The sequence below is a fragment of the Arvicola amphibius genome, chromosome 17, assembly GCF_903992535.2.
Source record: "Arvicola amphibius chromosome 17, mArvAmp1.2, whole genome shotgun sequence".
In the NCBI taxonomy this organism is placed as follows: domain Eukaryota; kingdom Metazoa; phylum Chordata; class Mammalia; order Rodentia; family Cricetidae; genus Arvicola; species Arvicola amphibius.
In genome coordinates, this window is record NC_052063.2 from 20,916,469 (window position 1) to 20,933,879 (window position 17,411).

At 40.3% G+C, this 17,411-nt stretch overlaps 1 protein-coding gene across 1 annotated transcript; it reads right to left on the reverse strand.

The window, feature by feature from the left end:
* Nucleotides 1-1,894: 1,894 nt before the first annotated feature.
* Myf6 (myogenic factor 6) lies at nucleotides 1,895-3,134 on the reverse strand. Its single transcript, XM_038315103.1, has 3 exons — nucleotides 2,619-3,134; nucleotides 2,264-2,354; nucleotides 1,895-2,013 (listed from the first exon to the last, which is right to left on the reverse strand). The coding sequence occupies exons 1-3, from the start codon at nucleotides 3,132-3,134 to the stop codon at nucleotides 1,895-1,897; spliced, it is 726 nt and encodes a 241-aa protein (XP_038171031.1).
* Nucleotides 3,135-17,411: the final 14,277 nt, after the last annotated feature.

Genomic DNA, 17,411 nt, shown 5'->3' on the forward strand with positions numbered 1-17,411 from the left:
TCTGTGCCTTCTTGACTCAACACTTAGCATGTGCTGTCTTGGTGAATTTTCACTAGCCCATGGGGCATGGAGAACCCTCCCTCCCTTTGTTTTATAAACAAGGTATGGGCACTAAACGGGAGAAGGGTTGGCTCGGGTTGTACAGGAGCAGCCTGGGTTTGGTATACAGAGTCCTCACGGAGACCCAGTAGTACAGAGCCCAGTCACCTGCTCTCTCTCAAAGCTTTCAAAGGAACTTTGCACCAATGTCAGTCACCTCAACCGAACTTTCTGAATGCTGAAGAATTTTAGAAGAACCCAGACATTTTTATATACTCAGAAAAGAAATTAGTTGAACAAAAAGTATACCCAACTGCAGTAACCAAAATCTAAAATGATTCAAAATCCAAACATTTTTTTTTCTGTTGACAATCATGCTCAAAACGTTTCTGGGTTAGAGAGACTGAACCTCAACATTTATGCAAATGTCACAAACTGAAAATCCGAGCGTTAGACAGAAGGCATGGTTTAGTAGAAACAGCATGCTTTCTCTTTACGTCCCGCTGTGTTTCTTGGTGGTCGTTTTTTTCTTCCTCTGAGGTTACAGGATAAACAGAAGCAGCACACGTTGTAAAATCTTCATGTTGTAGAGCTCCTGGGGCTTCCGGGTCTCTGGGGGCTTTGCTGTTTGGTCCAGCTAAGAGGTTTCATGTGTGTTGTTATCTTTAGCTCCCAAGCATTTAACCCTTCCATCTCTTGAAGCCACCCCACCCTTCAAAGACACCCTCCCCTCTTCAAGAGACAGATTGTTCTTTTCTTTTATCTTTCTGTTTGGAAAATAAACTCAGGCCAAAGAGCACTTGAAGATATTCCAGTCTGCTGGGGGGCTAGTCTAGTTCAAGAAAACCAGCTATCAAGTCATAGGCCTTGGGTACCTCAGATCCACACTTGGAAACAGCGTAGAACACCAAGGAATTGAAAAAAATATATATATAATAATTTGGGTTGAATTCATTCAACTTCTTTTAGAAAAATGAATGAAGAAATTTTAGGACATTTAAATTTAAATTTCAGAGTAGGCAAATCCCACCTTTATTACCAACTACAGAATAGTAAGAAAAGAAAATGTGAAAAAAAAGAAAGATAGGAGAATAGAGATGCTTTCTGGATATTTCCTTCTATTAAAAACAAGTACAGGATCTACATGGAATATTAATGAACCCAGTTTAATTGAGTCTACGTCCCTAACATTCGTTTTCCTCCCTTTAAGTTAGGCTGAGAGAAAAGTCTCAAATCACTGGGCACATGTGTTATCTAAGTTAAAATATGGCTGTCCTTTACTTTTGTTTGCATGTCCTCATGGGTTTCTTTCTCCAGTTAAATCAAATTAAGGCCACCTTCATACATGTAGAAACACATTAATATTTTAATATTACAATACCAGGATCTTCACACAGTTTATGTACAATGCTTAATTCCACGTTTAAAATATAGTCTTTAGATTTGCATAAAAATGAAAGTCCTAAGACTATTTACAAAAGTTACATTAAACACCATTCGGATTAAACGTTCCCACTTGGATTTAGACAGGAATGAACTTCATTTGCAACTGACACCAAAGGGTCACGTGACCATAATAAAAAGTTAAGATGCTATAAAAACCAACCACATTAAAAACAAAATTAGGGTTCTAGAGCTAAGCCACTAGTGGTTCCAAATAATAATAATAATAATTGTATAATAATCATATTAAAAGCCCAGGGGCAAAGAACTTTCACTTGACATGGCTAAGGGGTTCTTTGTGAGTGTGTCTCATACGCCTCCATAAACTCTAGGGTCCATGAGCCCTAACATAAATGATTCGTCCATAAGCAGTCTTCCTATTGAGTGAAGAATGTCCCAAATGCTGGCCGAGTTACTTCTCCACCACCTCCTCCACACTGGGGAGTTTGCGTTCCTCCGAGGAAATACTGTCCACTATGGAAGAAAGGCACTGGAGACTGCTGGTGGCTGAGGCATCCACGCTTGCTCCTCCTAAGTACAAGGGGTGGGAAAAAAAACCGACAGAGCATATAGCAACCCGCAGCTGTGTCCCACAAAAGGCCACAAAGGCGGCTCAGGAAGACTGCGTCCGTGGGAACAGAAAAAAAAAAAAAGGCTCTGGACATTGACAGTGTATCTCTGAGCCCTTGATGAGCGCTGAGCGCTCTCTGCCTCTACTCGGCTAGAGCATCCCGGTGCTGAGCCGGATGCTTCCAGTGCAGCCCAGTGCCCTTTACATTACCTTCCTTAGTAGCTATCACGAGCCCCCTGGAATGATCCGAAACACTTGGCCACTGGGGGCTGCAGGTGCGCAGGAAATCCGCACCCTCAAGCTGGAAAGAAAACCAAGGCAACAGATTAGGAAAGAAACAAATTCCGGGGGAGGAAGAAGAGGCTTGGGGGTGTCTCCCCTGCTTCCTTGGGCCCGACCGCATTTCCTGCTTATGGCAGAGGCTCGGTCTTCTTGGGTCACTGGGGGTTCATTGGAGAGGGAGCAGGGCGGGGAGGGGTGGGCACCAAGGAGGTGGAGGTTAAGGCCTCGTGAAGGCATTTAATCGGTCTTTACACTTCCCTGCTCGGGCAACATCTGGGCTTACAATTTCTTGCTTGGGTCTGTAGCTGTAGGGGTCCACCCCCAGCTCCTGCATCTTCTCTTGCTGATCCAGCCGGTGCAGCAAGTCTTGCAGACGCTCAATGTAGCTGATGGCACTCCGCAGAATCTCTACCTTGGGCAGCCTCTGGTTGGGGTTGGCCACAGTCCGACGCTTCAGGGCCTCAAAGGCCTCGTTGATTTTCTTGAGCCTCCTCCTTTCGCGCAGGGTGGCAGCTTTCCGCCGATCTGTGGGGGCAGATTTTCTCTTGCAAGTCTTGCAAGCCCAGATCAGACACTGACCCGGGCAGTGGGAAGGTTGCAGGCCCGGGGGCGCCAGTACATGTTCCTCTCCACTGCTGTCACTCCCGGCTTCCTGGGGCAGTTGGTCCTGGCAGGGGGAGAGGGTACCATCACTCCCTGGATACAAAGGAGAGCCCTCGGCCACTTCTAATGGCTGCAGAGTCACATTTTCTCCATCTAAGTAGAAGAAATAGGAGCCAGTTTCAAAAAGGTCCATCATCGTGTTCTCCTCGTTGGCCTCTGACTGATCTGAACTGGGTGATGGACTCAAAAACCCAGAGGAGCCACCCAGATGGCATTTAATTAGTGCGGTGACATAAGTCGACCCAGCTTTATATATAGTAGCTCCTGAAACTCAATCCAACTTCTAGCTGTCATGAAATATCAGTCTCCCAAAGTGATTACAGCAAGCGCTCACTAGAACGTCTAGTTTGAAGGAAAACCGAGAAATACCACCTCTGGGAGTGATGTGACAGTCCATATGACAAACAGGTTAAAACAAAATACACAGAGAGTCACATCGCCGAAAACACTCAGTGCTTCCATTTTGGACAGTTTAGACAGGAACCTGCTAACCAGGCAACTTCAAAACAACTGGGGATTAACACTGCCCGGTTCCCCTCCCTCCGGGATTCATCTGAATTCTAAGTATAGACTCATGATGAGATATCTCATAGGCAATAGCCATTGCTCCAAAATAGCCTCATTAATATTTCCAGTGTGGTTCGGCTCTTTTCTCTGTTCTGTCTGTCAAAAAGATGCCATCCCTGTGATTATAACCATTACAAGGGCTTCAAAGGTTACACATGACTTTCAGGCTTCAGCCTCAATAGAAGCAGGTAAACAATCTCTTTCCTCTCTTTTACTAAGTCTGTAAGATGAGGTGGGTGTTGGGGAGGGGGTGGCTGAAGGGTGCTCATGTCCCATGCTACTGTCTGAAATGACTCGGGATGTTTCCATGGTGACCTTCCAGGGCTACTTGTTATTTTAGAAAGTGGTAACTAAAATCTGAATTCTGCTCCCTTTCCCAGTTGGAGCAATAGCATATGCAACTAGGAGTTAACTACAAGAAAGAGAAAATACATGTTAACAATGCACTCAGAATAGCTGTTAAAAACAAGCCACGAAACACTTGCTTGACATTTCAAGTGTATTTTTGGCCTCATCCCAAGTGCTTTTGTTCTACATCAATTTTTATGCACGTTCCCACTGTCCACTGACTCCCCTAAGTTGTTTGCTGGGATTCAGATGAAAAGGGAAGCAGCCATGGCACATATAATGAAACAAATGGCTTTTTTATTGCACTGTGTCTATAGTCCAACACACACACACACACACACACACACACACACACACACACACACACACACACGGTTTCCAGCCCAAAGGTGGAATGTAGGAAGCCCCCAGATTTCAAAGAACTCTCTTTCATTCCTGGGATGAGTTTTATTTCTGTGCCTATGGAACAGTGCTATTTGAACTACTTCAAGATGACAGGGGTTGCTTTAACCGGTTTAGGTAAGGGTTCAATAAAATATTATCATACATACAACTTATGCAGCATGTAGCCGGGCAGTCAACATTAGTTATCATGTTTAGCATAAACTTTAGTTGGGGCTAAGCATTACAAGGCCAATAAACTACAGCTGGGGTTTTCTCCTCTCTCTGTTTGGCTATTCTCTTCTCCCCTAACCTCTCGTTCCTCTTTCTTTCGTTTTCTATCCTTCCTGAGAATTCTGGGAGGAGTACCTTCCCTACCAACAAGTAGCCACTTTATATTTAGTGTCTGAAAACCTAGTGGGAAGTGTAAGTTCTTAGTCTACCTCAACCACTGATGATTGTAGGCTATATTCTCTATGGCTTCCATTTTCAAAAACTAAACTAAATTAAAGCAAAAGAAGCAATACAAAAATCACTGTCATATAATTTTGGAATTAGCTAAAAGTTTGACCCAAGATATTTTGTTCATTCTGGAAGATAGCTCTTCAAAACCTCCATTGAGACCTGACCTTTGAATGCTAAGTTTGAGCAATTTCTCTGGTTTCATGTATTTGCTGTTGTGTAGCTATGTAATTCCTTATAAAGCCAGAGAACCATCTCTGGGGTGGGAGAAAACACTAGGAATATAAAGCAGAACACAACACCTAAATTACGTTATTTCATTCAATTTCCACCAGCCGCCTAGTCACCACGATTAAGACTGCAGACTGAAGGCTGATGAAAATCAGGTCCAATCTAGCTTTTCATGTGGAAGTGAACTTTTGTTTTTAGTCACATGTTCTGCTGTCCCTTATACATAGAAGACAACTTGAAAACTTAACTTTCAAACAGAGAAATTGTATAATAACTAAAATAGTGTCCTAATTACTCTTTTCATAATTCTAACACTTCTATCTCTTTTCACTAAATTGAAATCTATAGTAATTAATTACTTTGACAGAAAGAAAGAAGTAGGAAAAGAAGGAAGACAAGAAATGGCCCGGGAACTGGGGTGGGGAAACTTATAAGGAGTTTGGTCAAACTTAACAACTCAGTTTCTCGTAGTCTGTCCTTAAAATGGGTGTAATGGCAGAATATTCAATGTTTGTTGTGAAAATGAAACTTTTAAAATTGTGAAATCACTTTTAAAATGGAGCACTATTAGGTAGGCGAAAGGAAAAGCTTGACCAGTAGGTACCAAGTGCAAACTGGACCAGAGGGACTGGCGTACAGACCACAGGCAGCGCAGATAAGGATAGAGAAGTGTGTGTGTCTCACAGAAGGTTCTGGAGAGAGGGCTCAGTGGGTAAACTGCTGCTGTCTGAGACCAAGAGCTGGCTTCAGATACCCAGAGCGCATGTAAAATGCTGAGCTAGATGGTACATGATTGTAAGTAAGCCTTGCACTAGAGACGGTGGAGACAAGAGGTTCCCCGGGACTTGCTGGCCAGGCATTTGAAGCATAAAAAAAGTGGTTGGGGGTCTCTAGGTTCAGAGAGGGGAGTTTTTCCTTATGGAACAAACAAACCAAAGTAGGGAATGAAAAATAAGATATTAGAGGTTGACTTTGTCCTACATACACATTCATACACATACACATGCGTTAGAATATCTTAGAAGACATGTCAAAAGCTTTCACCATGAAGAAATGTTGAATGTTTAAGATGTTTAACTTGATTCAAGTGCTACATAACGTGTATATCTATCAAAACACATCATATCATACTTACTATAAATTTAAAATAAAGATGTAGCATGGAATATAAAATACTTTTATTACTGAAATTGGTAGAGAAACAAGGCAAAAATATCACTATTAAAGAATTTCAAAGCTTGGTCTGTAGAAGTGCTTTTTAAGACAAAACTGTTCCTAGAATCTGCTAACTTAAGATGTATGAAGTAGACGTCATACATCACAAACCTGCTAAAGAATGTGGGAGTTCTCACATAATCCTTTTATTTTACAGTCAGTATAGAAATGTAGGAGACGGGGATTCTAAATTATAAATAAAGAAGATTCAGAGAACTGGTGAATGGCTGCTAAGGGTGGCTTTTCTTCCCATCAAATCAGCCTTTTCCTATTGAATTATCCCCTCCTAAACTGTGAATACATATTCCCACCGTGGTGCAGAACTTCTATAGTACAGTAAAATGGAATCAGTATAGCATGAACAGATTTCTGCTCCTACCTCCTACTTTCCTCGTTTTTTATTAATGTATTTACCTCTTGATTGTTGTTTTGGAAGTTGTAGACAGGAATGGGGAAGGAAGAATAAGAATATTCTAGCATGAGCAATAGCTGTCCTTTGACATTAGCTCAGTGGGAAAATATGCACTGACCCCAAACAACTACCTAGTGTACTCTTGGAACTCGAATTGTTTATAAAATGTGAGAGGCTTATAATTGCAATTATGTTATTTCTCCATAAAACATGAGGAAGTCATAAATGTTATCAACTAGCTAAAGAGGTTGGTGTGAATTCAAACCATCACATTTTAAATAGTTAAAATACATCTTTAAAAAACTTGGAGAACATAAGTAGCAACAGGAATTAACATTGTCATTAGCAACCCACTGAAAGAACCCTGAATTCATTCATCATAAGATCTTACACTAGGTGAATGGTAGAACACTTCCCAATAGTTTGTCCTGGCATTTGTAGTTTATTATTATTTTCAAATGCATTTCTTTTTTTCATCTTCCCCCGAAAGTTTGAAAAGAAGTCTAATTCTTGTCTAAGGAAAGGAGAAGAAAGAAAAGACTGTGGATAACTCAGCTAGCAGCAGAAGAAAAATGTTTTGGGTAACTTATTGAGCAGCAGATTTTAACTATGCCTTTTTAAGAACATAGAATTTGTGACAGGAAGGAAGCAGAATCTTTGGAGCAAGACATTGTTAGGGTTTTATTGCCTTAGTTTTGGTTTTTGTTGTTACTGTTTGATTGTTTGACTTTTTAAGAGATCAAGTGGTGTATCTGATCAATACCTCATAATTTTGATGTTAGCATTTGACATGAAATAACATCACACATACAAATAAACACACACACACACACACACATTGGTGTATAATATGCAGTACTCACTCAGTGATTATCAATTTTCCTCCTTCATTCATGAGGCTTTAATTGAACTAATCATGCTAATCATACCAAGAACCTGTTTGAAAAAATTGGGGGATTTGTTTGTTTTAAAGGTATCAATAGGAAACTATTAAGTAGAAGCTCTACTAATAGTGTTTCATGTGTTTCTGCCCTCATTAAAATTTCAGTTGAGCCAGGCAGTGGTGGCGCATGCCTTTAATCCCAGCACTCGGGAGGCAGAGGCAGGCGGATCTCTGAGTTCGAGGCCAGCCTGGTCTACAAGAGCTAGCTCCAGGACAGGCTCTAGAAACTACAGGGAAACCCTGTCTCGAAAAACCAAAAAAAACATTTCAGTTGACTGGAGACAAAGACAGTGGCTAAATTCACAGAAATGAGTAACTCAGGAACTTTGAAGAAGATTGCCGTCCTTTTAGGGTGTGTGACAGTAAAGAATCTTTGAGCAGTCACTTAGGGACAGACGTGTTAAGATGTAAGTTGATATTTCTAGGAAGAAACTTCTGGAAAACCGTGTTTTGGGGGTGGTGGTGAAAGTAAAGGGATGTTCAAAGAAGAAACTTACGGATGAGAGTTTGGTAATGAAATTTTTACTGGCTATCACTAGTGTTTGGGGCTAGATCATTATATGACTAGATTCAAATAAACCCTTAGCTGAGTAGGTAGAGCTGGGGGCCAGCGATAAAAAGAAACAAAGGGAAACGTGGGTAGAAAAGAGAGAAAAAGTGAAGAGTCTGCAAGACTGGTCTGCAGAAACATGGACGAGTGGCCCCACAGAAGAAACAGGGAGAGGCAGGCCTGCCAGTAAAAGGCAAAAGTCAGAAGAGCCATGCCTCAAATTATGGACAGCAAGAAACATGAACCGTGGGCACCTGGAACTTACTTAAGCAGCCAGCAATGTGTGCTCAGAGATTCCCAAACACGATGGTAAAAATAGCTTTGCACTTAGACTGAGAGAACATTTGAGTCACTTCTGGGGACATGGGGGAGGAACCCAAACCAAGTCAAGGAAAAGAAAGATAAATGAAAGGCCAATCCTCTACACTTGAAAGGTATGCAAAGAAATGGGGTAGGATCTAGACAGGTGGCACTTGAGTTGTGAAGTCATTTTTGATGCCCAAAAGAAGGGGAACCTTGAAGCTGTTCTCCAGATCTTTCAAGAAGCACTTCACTCTTCAGTAGGAGTAGGAACACAGGCTCCTAAGAGCCAGTGTTCTTTACGCACCAGCCACCAGGCTGCTGTGCATCTCTTCTTTTGGAGGCATAATTTTCAGGGAGAAGATAATGACTTCTAGCCAAGAAATCCTCATTCTCTTTCATCTGTGTTTCTGGATTTAAGGTTAAAAAAATCTGTGAATCATTAGGATTTTCCGAGGATAAGTATTCCTTTTGTGTGAGTTACGGATCGACATGGGTTTGCTTAACGTTGAGTAGATAGATGCCTAGGATGTGCGATAAAAAGCTCTGTAAACAGGGTGGTTGTGGAGCCATGACAACAAGCTAGTTGCTGTATGTCCTAAAACATACTAAGGATGTTTCCACATATCCATTCATTTAGGGGAGTAATGTACAGTGTACACAATGCACACAGGAAACTTTTCCTCTAAGAACTACTGCAAATCACGCATGTGAAGTTTGGTGTAAACTGAGAAGTTTTAGGCCTTCCTTTGACCTTGAACAAGCAAGTTCATTTCTTCAAGTTTCAGTTAACTAGGACTTAGGTTGAAAACATCACTTTATAAGATTGTTTTCAAAGGTTAAAAGAATTTTGTCAAAATAATTACACAGTGCCGGACACCCAGTAAGTTCACTATTTAATAGCTAATTAGAAAGTACAAAATAACTCTACCATTGAAAGAAATCATACAAACAGAATTTTGTTTACTGTTATATGTAAATTTTTATCACATAATTTTTGCTTAACTGTATTGCCTCCTTAAACTATTACATAAATTCTTTTGCACAATGCTACATACAGCTGATATTTAAAATGTATATAGTGTATAGGATTTCTAGGTTGTCTGCTTCTCTTTTAAAATGGAGTGAATTATGATATTTACAGTGTCCAAATTATGGAGGTGCCTGGTGTTACTGTCTTGCTAAACTAAACAGATGTCTCTGGTATAGAATGGTTAGCCAAGTATTTTGTTACTGCCCCCCAACTGGCTGCTTATGACATATTGCCCAATGTGGTTGGTGCTTTAAGGCCGGTGTCAGGGCCTACCGTGACAAATAGTCACCACTGTACAAACACACTGTTCCAGAAAGTGTCTCCACCAGCTTGGGAAATAGTTGCTTAATCATGTCCTAGTATTCAGATATCCCACTGTTTTCCAGAGGCAAGATATTCTAGCGTGCAGGCACTGTATATTAGTTTTTAGGTAAGCAATTTAAAAATATGAAAGGTTATAAAAGTGTGATTGCATACAATCTGGGAATTTTGTGAGCATCAAACAGTCAGCACGTCACTGTTCACACAGTGACGGTATCTTCTCTGATTCTGCCATCAGCACCAGATGTCGAGATGCTAAAATAGTTTTGCAGTAGACTCTCACAATAGAATAATGCTATTTTTTAAAGTTACGTTGATGAAAGACATTGACATCTTTATTTTCTTGCAACTAAGTGTAAGCTATCGTGAGAAGTAAGGTGCCTATGTCATCATCTAAGGTTTGAGACCTGCTGCTTTTCAGAAGAGCTGATGGAGAAACAGTAACATGTGCGTGCATTTATACCTCATAAAGCATCTGTTATTTAATGCTAAAGAAGTATGAGTCCAAGGACTTGTATTAAGGGTTTTAAAGAAAAGATCACAAAACACAAGGCTTATTTCGATGTTTCCAAGTCTATTCCAAACACAGTGTTTTAAAACCGTGTCGAGCAGGAAGGGCAGACAAGGAAAGTGCCGCACATTGAGGAGTGAGGGGAGTGTGGTGACAATAGATAGTGCCATCCATGTCCTGAGTCACAGGCCATGTGTCCTAGCATCTCTTCCCCTGTCACTCAGGTCTACATATACAAAGTCTTAAGGAAAGGGTTTTGGATGAGCAGTGTCCTGGTAGACGGAAAGAGTGTGGATCCACAGCACCAAAGCATGCTCTGTCCATCTGACCCAAAGCTACAGAGCCCCTAGACCAGGGGTTCTCAACCTTCCTAATGCTGTGACCCTTTAACACAGTTCCTCAAGTTGTGGTGACTCCCAACCATTAAATTATCCCATTGCTACTTTATAATTGTAATTTGGGTACTGTTATGACTCATAATGTAAATATCAGATATGTCACCCCTGTGAAAGGGTTGACCCCAAAAGAGGTCACAACCCACAGGTTGAGAACTACTGACCTAGAGGAACATCTTCTGAATGGAGTGTAATGTGCCTTCGACATATCATGATCTTTTTCAACTCTTTTAGATGTCAAAATTCAAACATGGTCAATGGCTATAGAGGAAAAATGGAAAATAGAGGAAAATTCATAAAAGCACATTGAAGAGGGCTTTCTAGAATTTTTTTCAAAAAGTAACTTCACCTGTTAAGAGGTGCCCCATAATCTGGACAAACTCAGAGAATGTAAGCTGCAGTGCAATCACATGGACATATTTGGTTTATGAACATGATTACATTTAGTTAAACACAGTATATCATGTGAGCCACTCATAAAAACCTTACTGATAAACACTTTTCATATAGTATCTTTCCTCTTATTGTAATTTCTTCTAAAATATAAATGGAACATATTTCAAATTTGCAATTCTTCTTAATTCTTTTTTGTTTATTATTTTTGTTTTTGTTTTTGTTTTTCGGAGACAGGGTTTCTCTGTATAGCTCTGGCTGTCCTGGAACTCACTCTGTAGATCAAGCTGGCATTGAACTCACAGAGATTCACCTCCTTCTACCGCCTGAATGTTGGGATTAAAGGAGTGTAACACCACCACCCAGCCTTAGTTATTCTTTAATCAGATTTAATAATAAAAAAAAGAAAAAAGCTTTTTTATTTTATTTTTTTACTTCGATTGCTATTTTTGCAGGAGTTGGCAGAATGGAGCTAATTAATTTCACACATTACTCTTTAAAAAGGCTAAAACTCAAAACACTTTAGTTCTCAATATTCTAAGTCATTTAGAAATACTCTGGCTCAGGACTTTCTTTTTTACATGAGGTAAATGGCATTGCTTTAAAGCCATGTAGATTGAGGGCAGAAACCAACAAGGAAAGGTATCTGTGTGCCCCTGCACACTAGTTCTTTTGCTGCACAAATCAACATAGACTGTGAGGAGCAGAATCGCTAGACAAGACAGATTTTCAGTAAGGTAAGGTGTTTTCATGCAAACAGGGATCTCTAAATGTCCTTTCCTCAACTCTACTCGCTTTAAAATCCTCCTGGAATTGACCACTATGGTCCATTTTGACACTTAACATTAATTTCATTTCAATGAGACAATTTGCTTCTCTCAACTGTTGTGGAAATTTAAGGGTTTACCTTTGATAGGTCTCTTCATTGACAATTCTTACTGCCTTCAGAGAACATGGCTCCAACAGCGCATCATGGCATCATTAGCACAGCTTTCCTCTAGTTCCACCCTGTGCTTTCAGACAGGGAAACTTCAGGTGGACCTCTTAAAAGGAAAAGGAAAAATCAGCTAGTTCTCTGGATGAGGGGTCATGGCTTAGGAGAGCAGTAAATCCATGCAAGAGCTTCGCGTTTAACCCGTGGTCACCTGCATGCCTCACCTGAGTGTATCCCCCAGACTCTGGTTACAGTTTGTTTGTAGATTTTACTTCTTCCTTTGGAAGTCATGTGTGCTCATGTCTGAACCAGTGAGCTTGTTTCACAGAGATGGCTGGGGTACAAACAGAACCCAGGCAGGGGGCTAATGATTGTATTCCTTATGAAGTATGGTCAACGGTACCCGGTGTCATAGGAAATCAGAAAATTCTCTCGTTTTAAGGATAATAGGTGTTTAATAACAGCTGCAGATGCATACAGCATTTGGTAAAGAAATGAAGCCGCACCATCAAGTCGTTGGCCTTTCCCATGACACAAGAAGCTTTTTCCCTGTTAGTTTTTGTTCTAAGCTACCGAGACTCATTACGCCACAAAGAAGGAATGCAAGAATAAAGGGTGGCTTTGCGCTTTATCAATTTGTCGTGCTATTCCTGGAAAAGTTTGTTTGAGCTTCGCCAAAAAGCAGCGATTATTTTATGGCTGGTGCATTGGAAAATGACTGCACTTGTGATGCTTGCCTGCTTTTACATTCTTTTTCCATTTTGTTCAGATCGATTAATACAGCTTAGTCTTTCAGAATATCTGTTATGATTAAATAGCACGAAGAACATATTCTATCTTTAAAAACCTCCATCCTTTCCAGATTTTAATTCTTTAATCTTACATATATGATTCTAAAATAACAAGACATCTCATGTTTCCAAACTGTATTTTTGCCTCTTTGAGGATTTGATATTTTTAATATTTTTCTAAAACTTTAATAACAGATTTTTTTCTCTAGTCTCTGATCCATGTCATTTTACCAAAATGCTTGTCTTTTTTTTTTTTCTGACTTTGAAGAAAATCCCAGGTTTTTCAATGGAATAAGTATCTTTTGAAGATTAAAGTCATGACGAGAATCAGCATGGGGGTGTATGATAATACCACAAGGCTATTTTTTTTTGGCAGTGTGACTTACTTAAAGAGTTTTGTATTTTAGAAATACATTTTCATAGTAAGTATCTGAACATGAAGAAAAATGAAGTATGATCATAGAAAATTTTGTAAGATTAGTATAAAATTTTGTGAGGAAGCAGAATTTTTAAATCTAGCTTCAGATGTGGGTAGCAGGACTGTGTTGGGACTCAGGTGGTTCAGATGCTCTATTAGAGTAAAAACAAAGAAGAGAGACAGAAACAAGGAGAGGAAGGAGGAGGTGGGAGAGAGAGGCCAGAAGGGGAAAAGTGGAACTGTAAGGCTATTTTTGAGGCCAAAATAGACTACTATTAGGATAATATAAAAATCAACCCATTTAAAAAAGATTGTATGACCAAAATCCATACATAATTCACAGTTGTCTCGAATATCCACTATTTCTAGTTTAACATAAAATGGCTGTCTGTCTGTGTGTCTGTGTGTCTGTCTGTCTGTCTGTATCTGTCTATCTATCTCCCTAATTGATTTATGGTAATAAGGATTAAATCTAAGGCCTCTCAGACTGAGCCAACTTTTCAGGAGGAAACATCTTTTAAATGGCTTGCTTTCTTGAAACAAAACGGGTGAAAACATGAATACATGAATCACAAAAAGCTGTGATCTGCTCAATTGTCCTCCCTCCACAGTACATGTAAGGAGATGTAAGGAGTCAGAGATGGCGTGCGGATCATCACATCTCACCCAGTTGTTCCGACTGTCTTCTCACCGGGCTCACGCCGGTGTCAGTTTCTGGTTCTATGGTTATTGATATTCTACAGCTGACCATGCATCATTAATGTTTATTTGTTCAAATTACCTCTATAGTAATTAATTATAGTATAGAATGATGTGTAGTATCATTCATTTAGGCGGAGAAGACTATTCAATCTAACACTGATACTGTGTAATTTTTGCAACGGCAAAGATTTTATTTTCAATAGATTGTCAAAATTTTTACCTTCTTAATACGACCCATCAAGATTCCTGATTATACGTAAATATTTATTTCAATTTTGTATTTGTTTAAATTGTATTGGTGCTTTGACTTCAAAAATTAATATCTACATCAGCAAAACATGTAATTCTTATTTACTGTTTTGGAGAAAAATCTCCATTTCAGCAAAAGTCCTCAGAATTTTATGGGACTTTTGTAAATTGCTGACAGAAAAGATATTTTAAAATTAGATGGGTTTTTTTTTTTTTGTTTCTAAAATGGCAAAACTTTTGACACAAGTATGACTGTCAAAGCTCAATCAAAAACATCAATTGAAGTTCACATGGTATGTTTATTGACTGCTCCTTCCAAAAACACAGGGGGTAGTTGATTATTCCTGGTCGGTCACCCAACTCCTGAGTTTCAGTCGCCACTGATGTCCCTCATCTCTTGATGATTATTTTGTCTGGCTAGCCCCGAGCCCTGAATGTGTTTCCCCACTTTCAACAACACTCCCTGAAAGTCGACTCTGTTGCTACTTTCTGACCTCCTGGGCACTGTTGGCTCCCAAAGAAGAAGAAAAGTCCACACGGGAAGCATTCATCCCGACCTATTTGTCATCTTCCATTTTAATATTCACAAAGTCTCGGATTTATAGTTACCGCATATCTTCATTTACGTTAAAACAACTCAAAACTAGTAGACCTATTAACCCTATGAAATAATAAGACAATTGTGTTCTCCAAAGCAATTATATAATTATAAAGCACATTTCAATGCCTGAAAGAAGGATTTTAAATTTTCCCCGATCTGCAGTTTTTTTTTCAGAAATAATCCATAAGTTTTACCCCTTGTGTTTTCTATTTTGAATGTAGTCTGTAAATTAACTTTTCTCTCTTTGACAGATGGTTTCTCATGGTTGGAATATTTTACAGCCTGAAATAATTACATGGTTTTTCAACTTATTTATCTTCCTCTTCCAGCCATTTAATATTTTCATAGTAACTAGTGGTGATTTTGCCTCCTGTTGTTCTGTTCATCATTGTATTGATTAGGTTTGTCATAATACTAGATCTCTCAGGTACTCTAAATCTCTTGGGTACACTTTAATATCTAACGGGTTATTTATTTCTTCACCCTCTCACACTTATTTGATGCTCAGGTACTGTGTATGTGTGTGTGTGTGTGTGTGTGTGTGTGTGTGTGTGTGTGTGTGTGTGTGTGTATATATATATATATATATATATATATATATATATATATATATATGCAAAACTATTAGTATTCAGAAGGCAAGGGGATTCTGCACTCTGCCTGGGCTTCTGTTTTGTGTATGTATATTCCTGAGAAACAGCGCTCACTGAGTCTAGCTGGTGGGGAGAGTCCTGCTGCCTGCTGCCTGCTGCCTGCTGCCTGCTGCCTGCTGCCTGCTGCCTGCTGCCTGCTGCCTGCTGCCTGCTGCCTGCTGCCCCACTTCCCTGCCTCTGGCTTTACTTGGATCCACCTAGTGCCAGTTCCCTGACTCTTTGAGCCTCGCTTCACCTGTCTGTTATGATACACTACCTCTTCCCGAGCTCTTCTCAAATGACCTGCTACCCTGGTTTACCACCTGTTGCTCATTACTGTAATCTCTGTACCCGGTGTGGGCCTCTATGCATGAGTGCACTGGCAGCTCGCTTCAGATCCGCCTCTCCATCTCCAGCACCTGTCCAACACCCAGGGATATCTTGTTTGGGATAACTTGACACTGCCTCATCCTGTTCTTCGGTCAAGTTAGTTTGGACCAGACCTTTTTGAAAAGAATATGCTAAACCCCAGCTCATTTCTGTCTCCTTAAGATATAAACATAATGTGATTAAAAGAAAAAAATATTGCCTTTAGGACACAGATGCATTGATGGGTTTCTACTTTTTATTCTGTCCAGCTGGTATTGAAATTTGTGTATGTGCGTTTTATACATACAGAAGGACTTAGTGGCTGGGACAGGAGAGATAGCTCAGCAGTTAAGAGCATCACTTGCTGTTGCAGAGGGCCCCGGTTTGATTCCCAGCATGCACTTGGTAACTCACCATGGTCTGTACCTCCAGTCCCAGGGATTCAATCTCTTTAGCCCCTCTGCAGCTACTGCTCACATGGGGTGCTCAGCCATGCATGCAGGCAAAAGACCCATATACTTGAAATAACAATACAGTTAAATTTTTAAACGAACAATGCCCAAATTTTGATGCCTCCACATTTCTGCCGACTGAGAATACACATTTTTGAAAGGTCTACAATGTAAAATAACACCCAAACAACTCAGATCATCGTGGAACTACAAATCGCCTCCTCACACAGTATTCTTTCTTGTCACCTTCAGTTGTTAAAGGTATTAGGCAGTTTCAAGAACTTGAGTTTTGATCTGGGTAACTGGTTGCTATTAACAATGGATATATTAGTAGATGCCAATTTTCCCAGTTTCCCATCTTTATTTATCATGATTCAGAAATATAGCTTTTTCCCTGAGCAAAAGGATACTTATTTATTTTTATTTTTTTTAAAAAGAAACAAACTATCTTTTTTCATTTTACATATCAATACCAGTTCCCACTCCCTCCTGTCCTCCCATTTCTACTCCCCATCCACTCCTCAGAGAGGGTAAGGCACATTGCTTTGAGGAAGGACCAAGGCCCTCGCTACTATATCTAGGCTGAGCAAGGTATCCATCCAAAAGGAATGGATTACCAAAAAGTCAGTACAAGCAGTAGGGATAAATCCTAGTGTCATTGCCAGTAGCCTCTCAGTCTGCCCCAGCCATATAACTGTCACCCATACTCAGAGGATCTAGCTTGATCCTCTGCTGGTTCCTTCCCTGTCTGGCTGGAGTTGGTGAGCTCCCATTAGTTCAGGTAAACTGTTTCAGTGGGTGTCCCCATCATGGTCTAGACCTCTTTGCTCATATTCTCACTCCTTGCATTCTTCAACTGGATTTTGGGAGCTCAGTCCAGTTCTCTGACGTGGGTCTCTGCCTCTGTTTCCATCAGTTGCTGGATGAAGCTTCTATGATGACATTTAAGATATTCATCAATATGCCTATAGGGCAAGGTCAGCTTGGGCACCCTCTCCTCTGTTGCTTAGAGTCTTAGCTGAGGTCATCCTTGTGGATTCCTGGTAATTTCTCTAGTGCCTGGTTTCTTGCTAGCCCCACAATGCCTCCCTCAATCAAGATATCTCTTTCCTTGCTCTCGGTCTCTGTCCTTCCCCCATCTCCACTATCCCATTCCCTCAAGTTCTCCTTACTCCTCCTTTTCTCCCCTCCTCTTCCCCTTCC

What these genes read in the sequence shown, in the direction of transcription:
- Myf6 (XM_038315103.1), bottom strand. Translation starts at nt 3,134, where the DNA reads ATGATGGACCTTTTTGAAACTGGCTCCTATTTCTTCTACTTAGATGGA. An exon ending in ACAGACCCAAGCAAGAAATT is followed by an intron (nt 2,355 to 2,618) that starts GTAAGCCCAGAT and finishes TTTTCTTTCCAG; the next exon opens with CTTGAGGGTGCGGATTTCCT. An exon ending in CGTGATAGCTACTAAGGAAG is followed by an intron (nt 2,014 to 2,263) that starts GTAATGTAAAGG and finishes CCTTGTACTTAG; the next exon opens with GAGGAGCAAGCGTGGATGCC.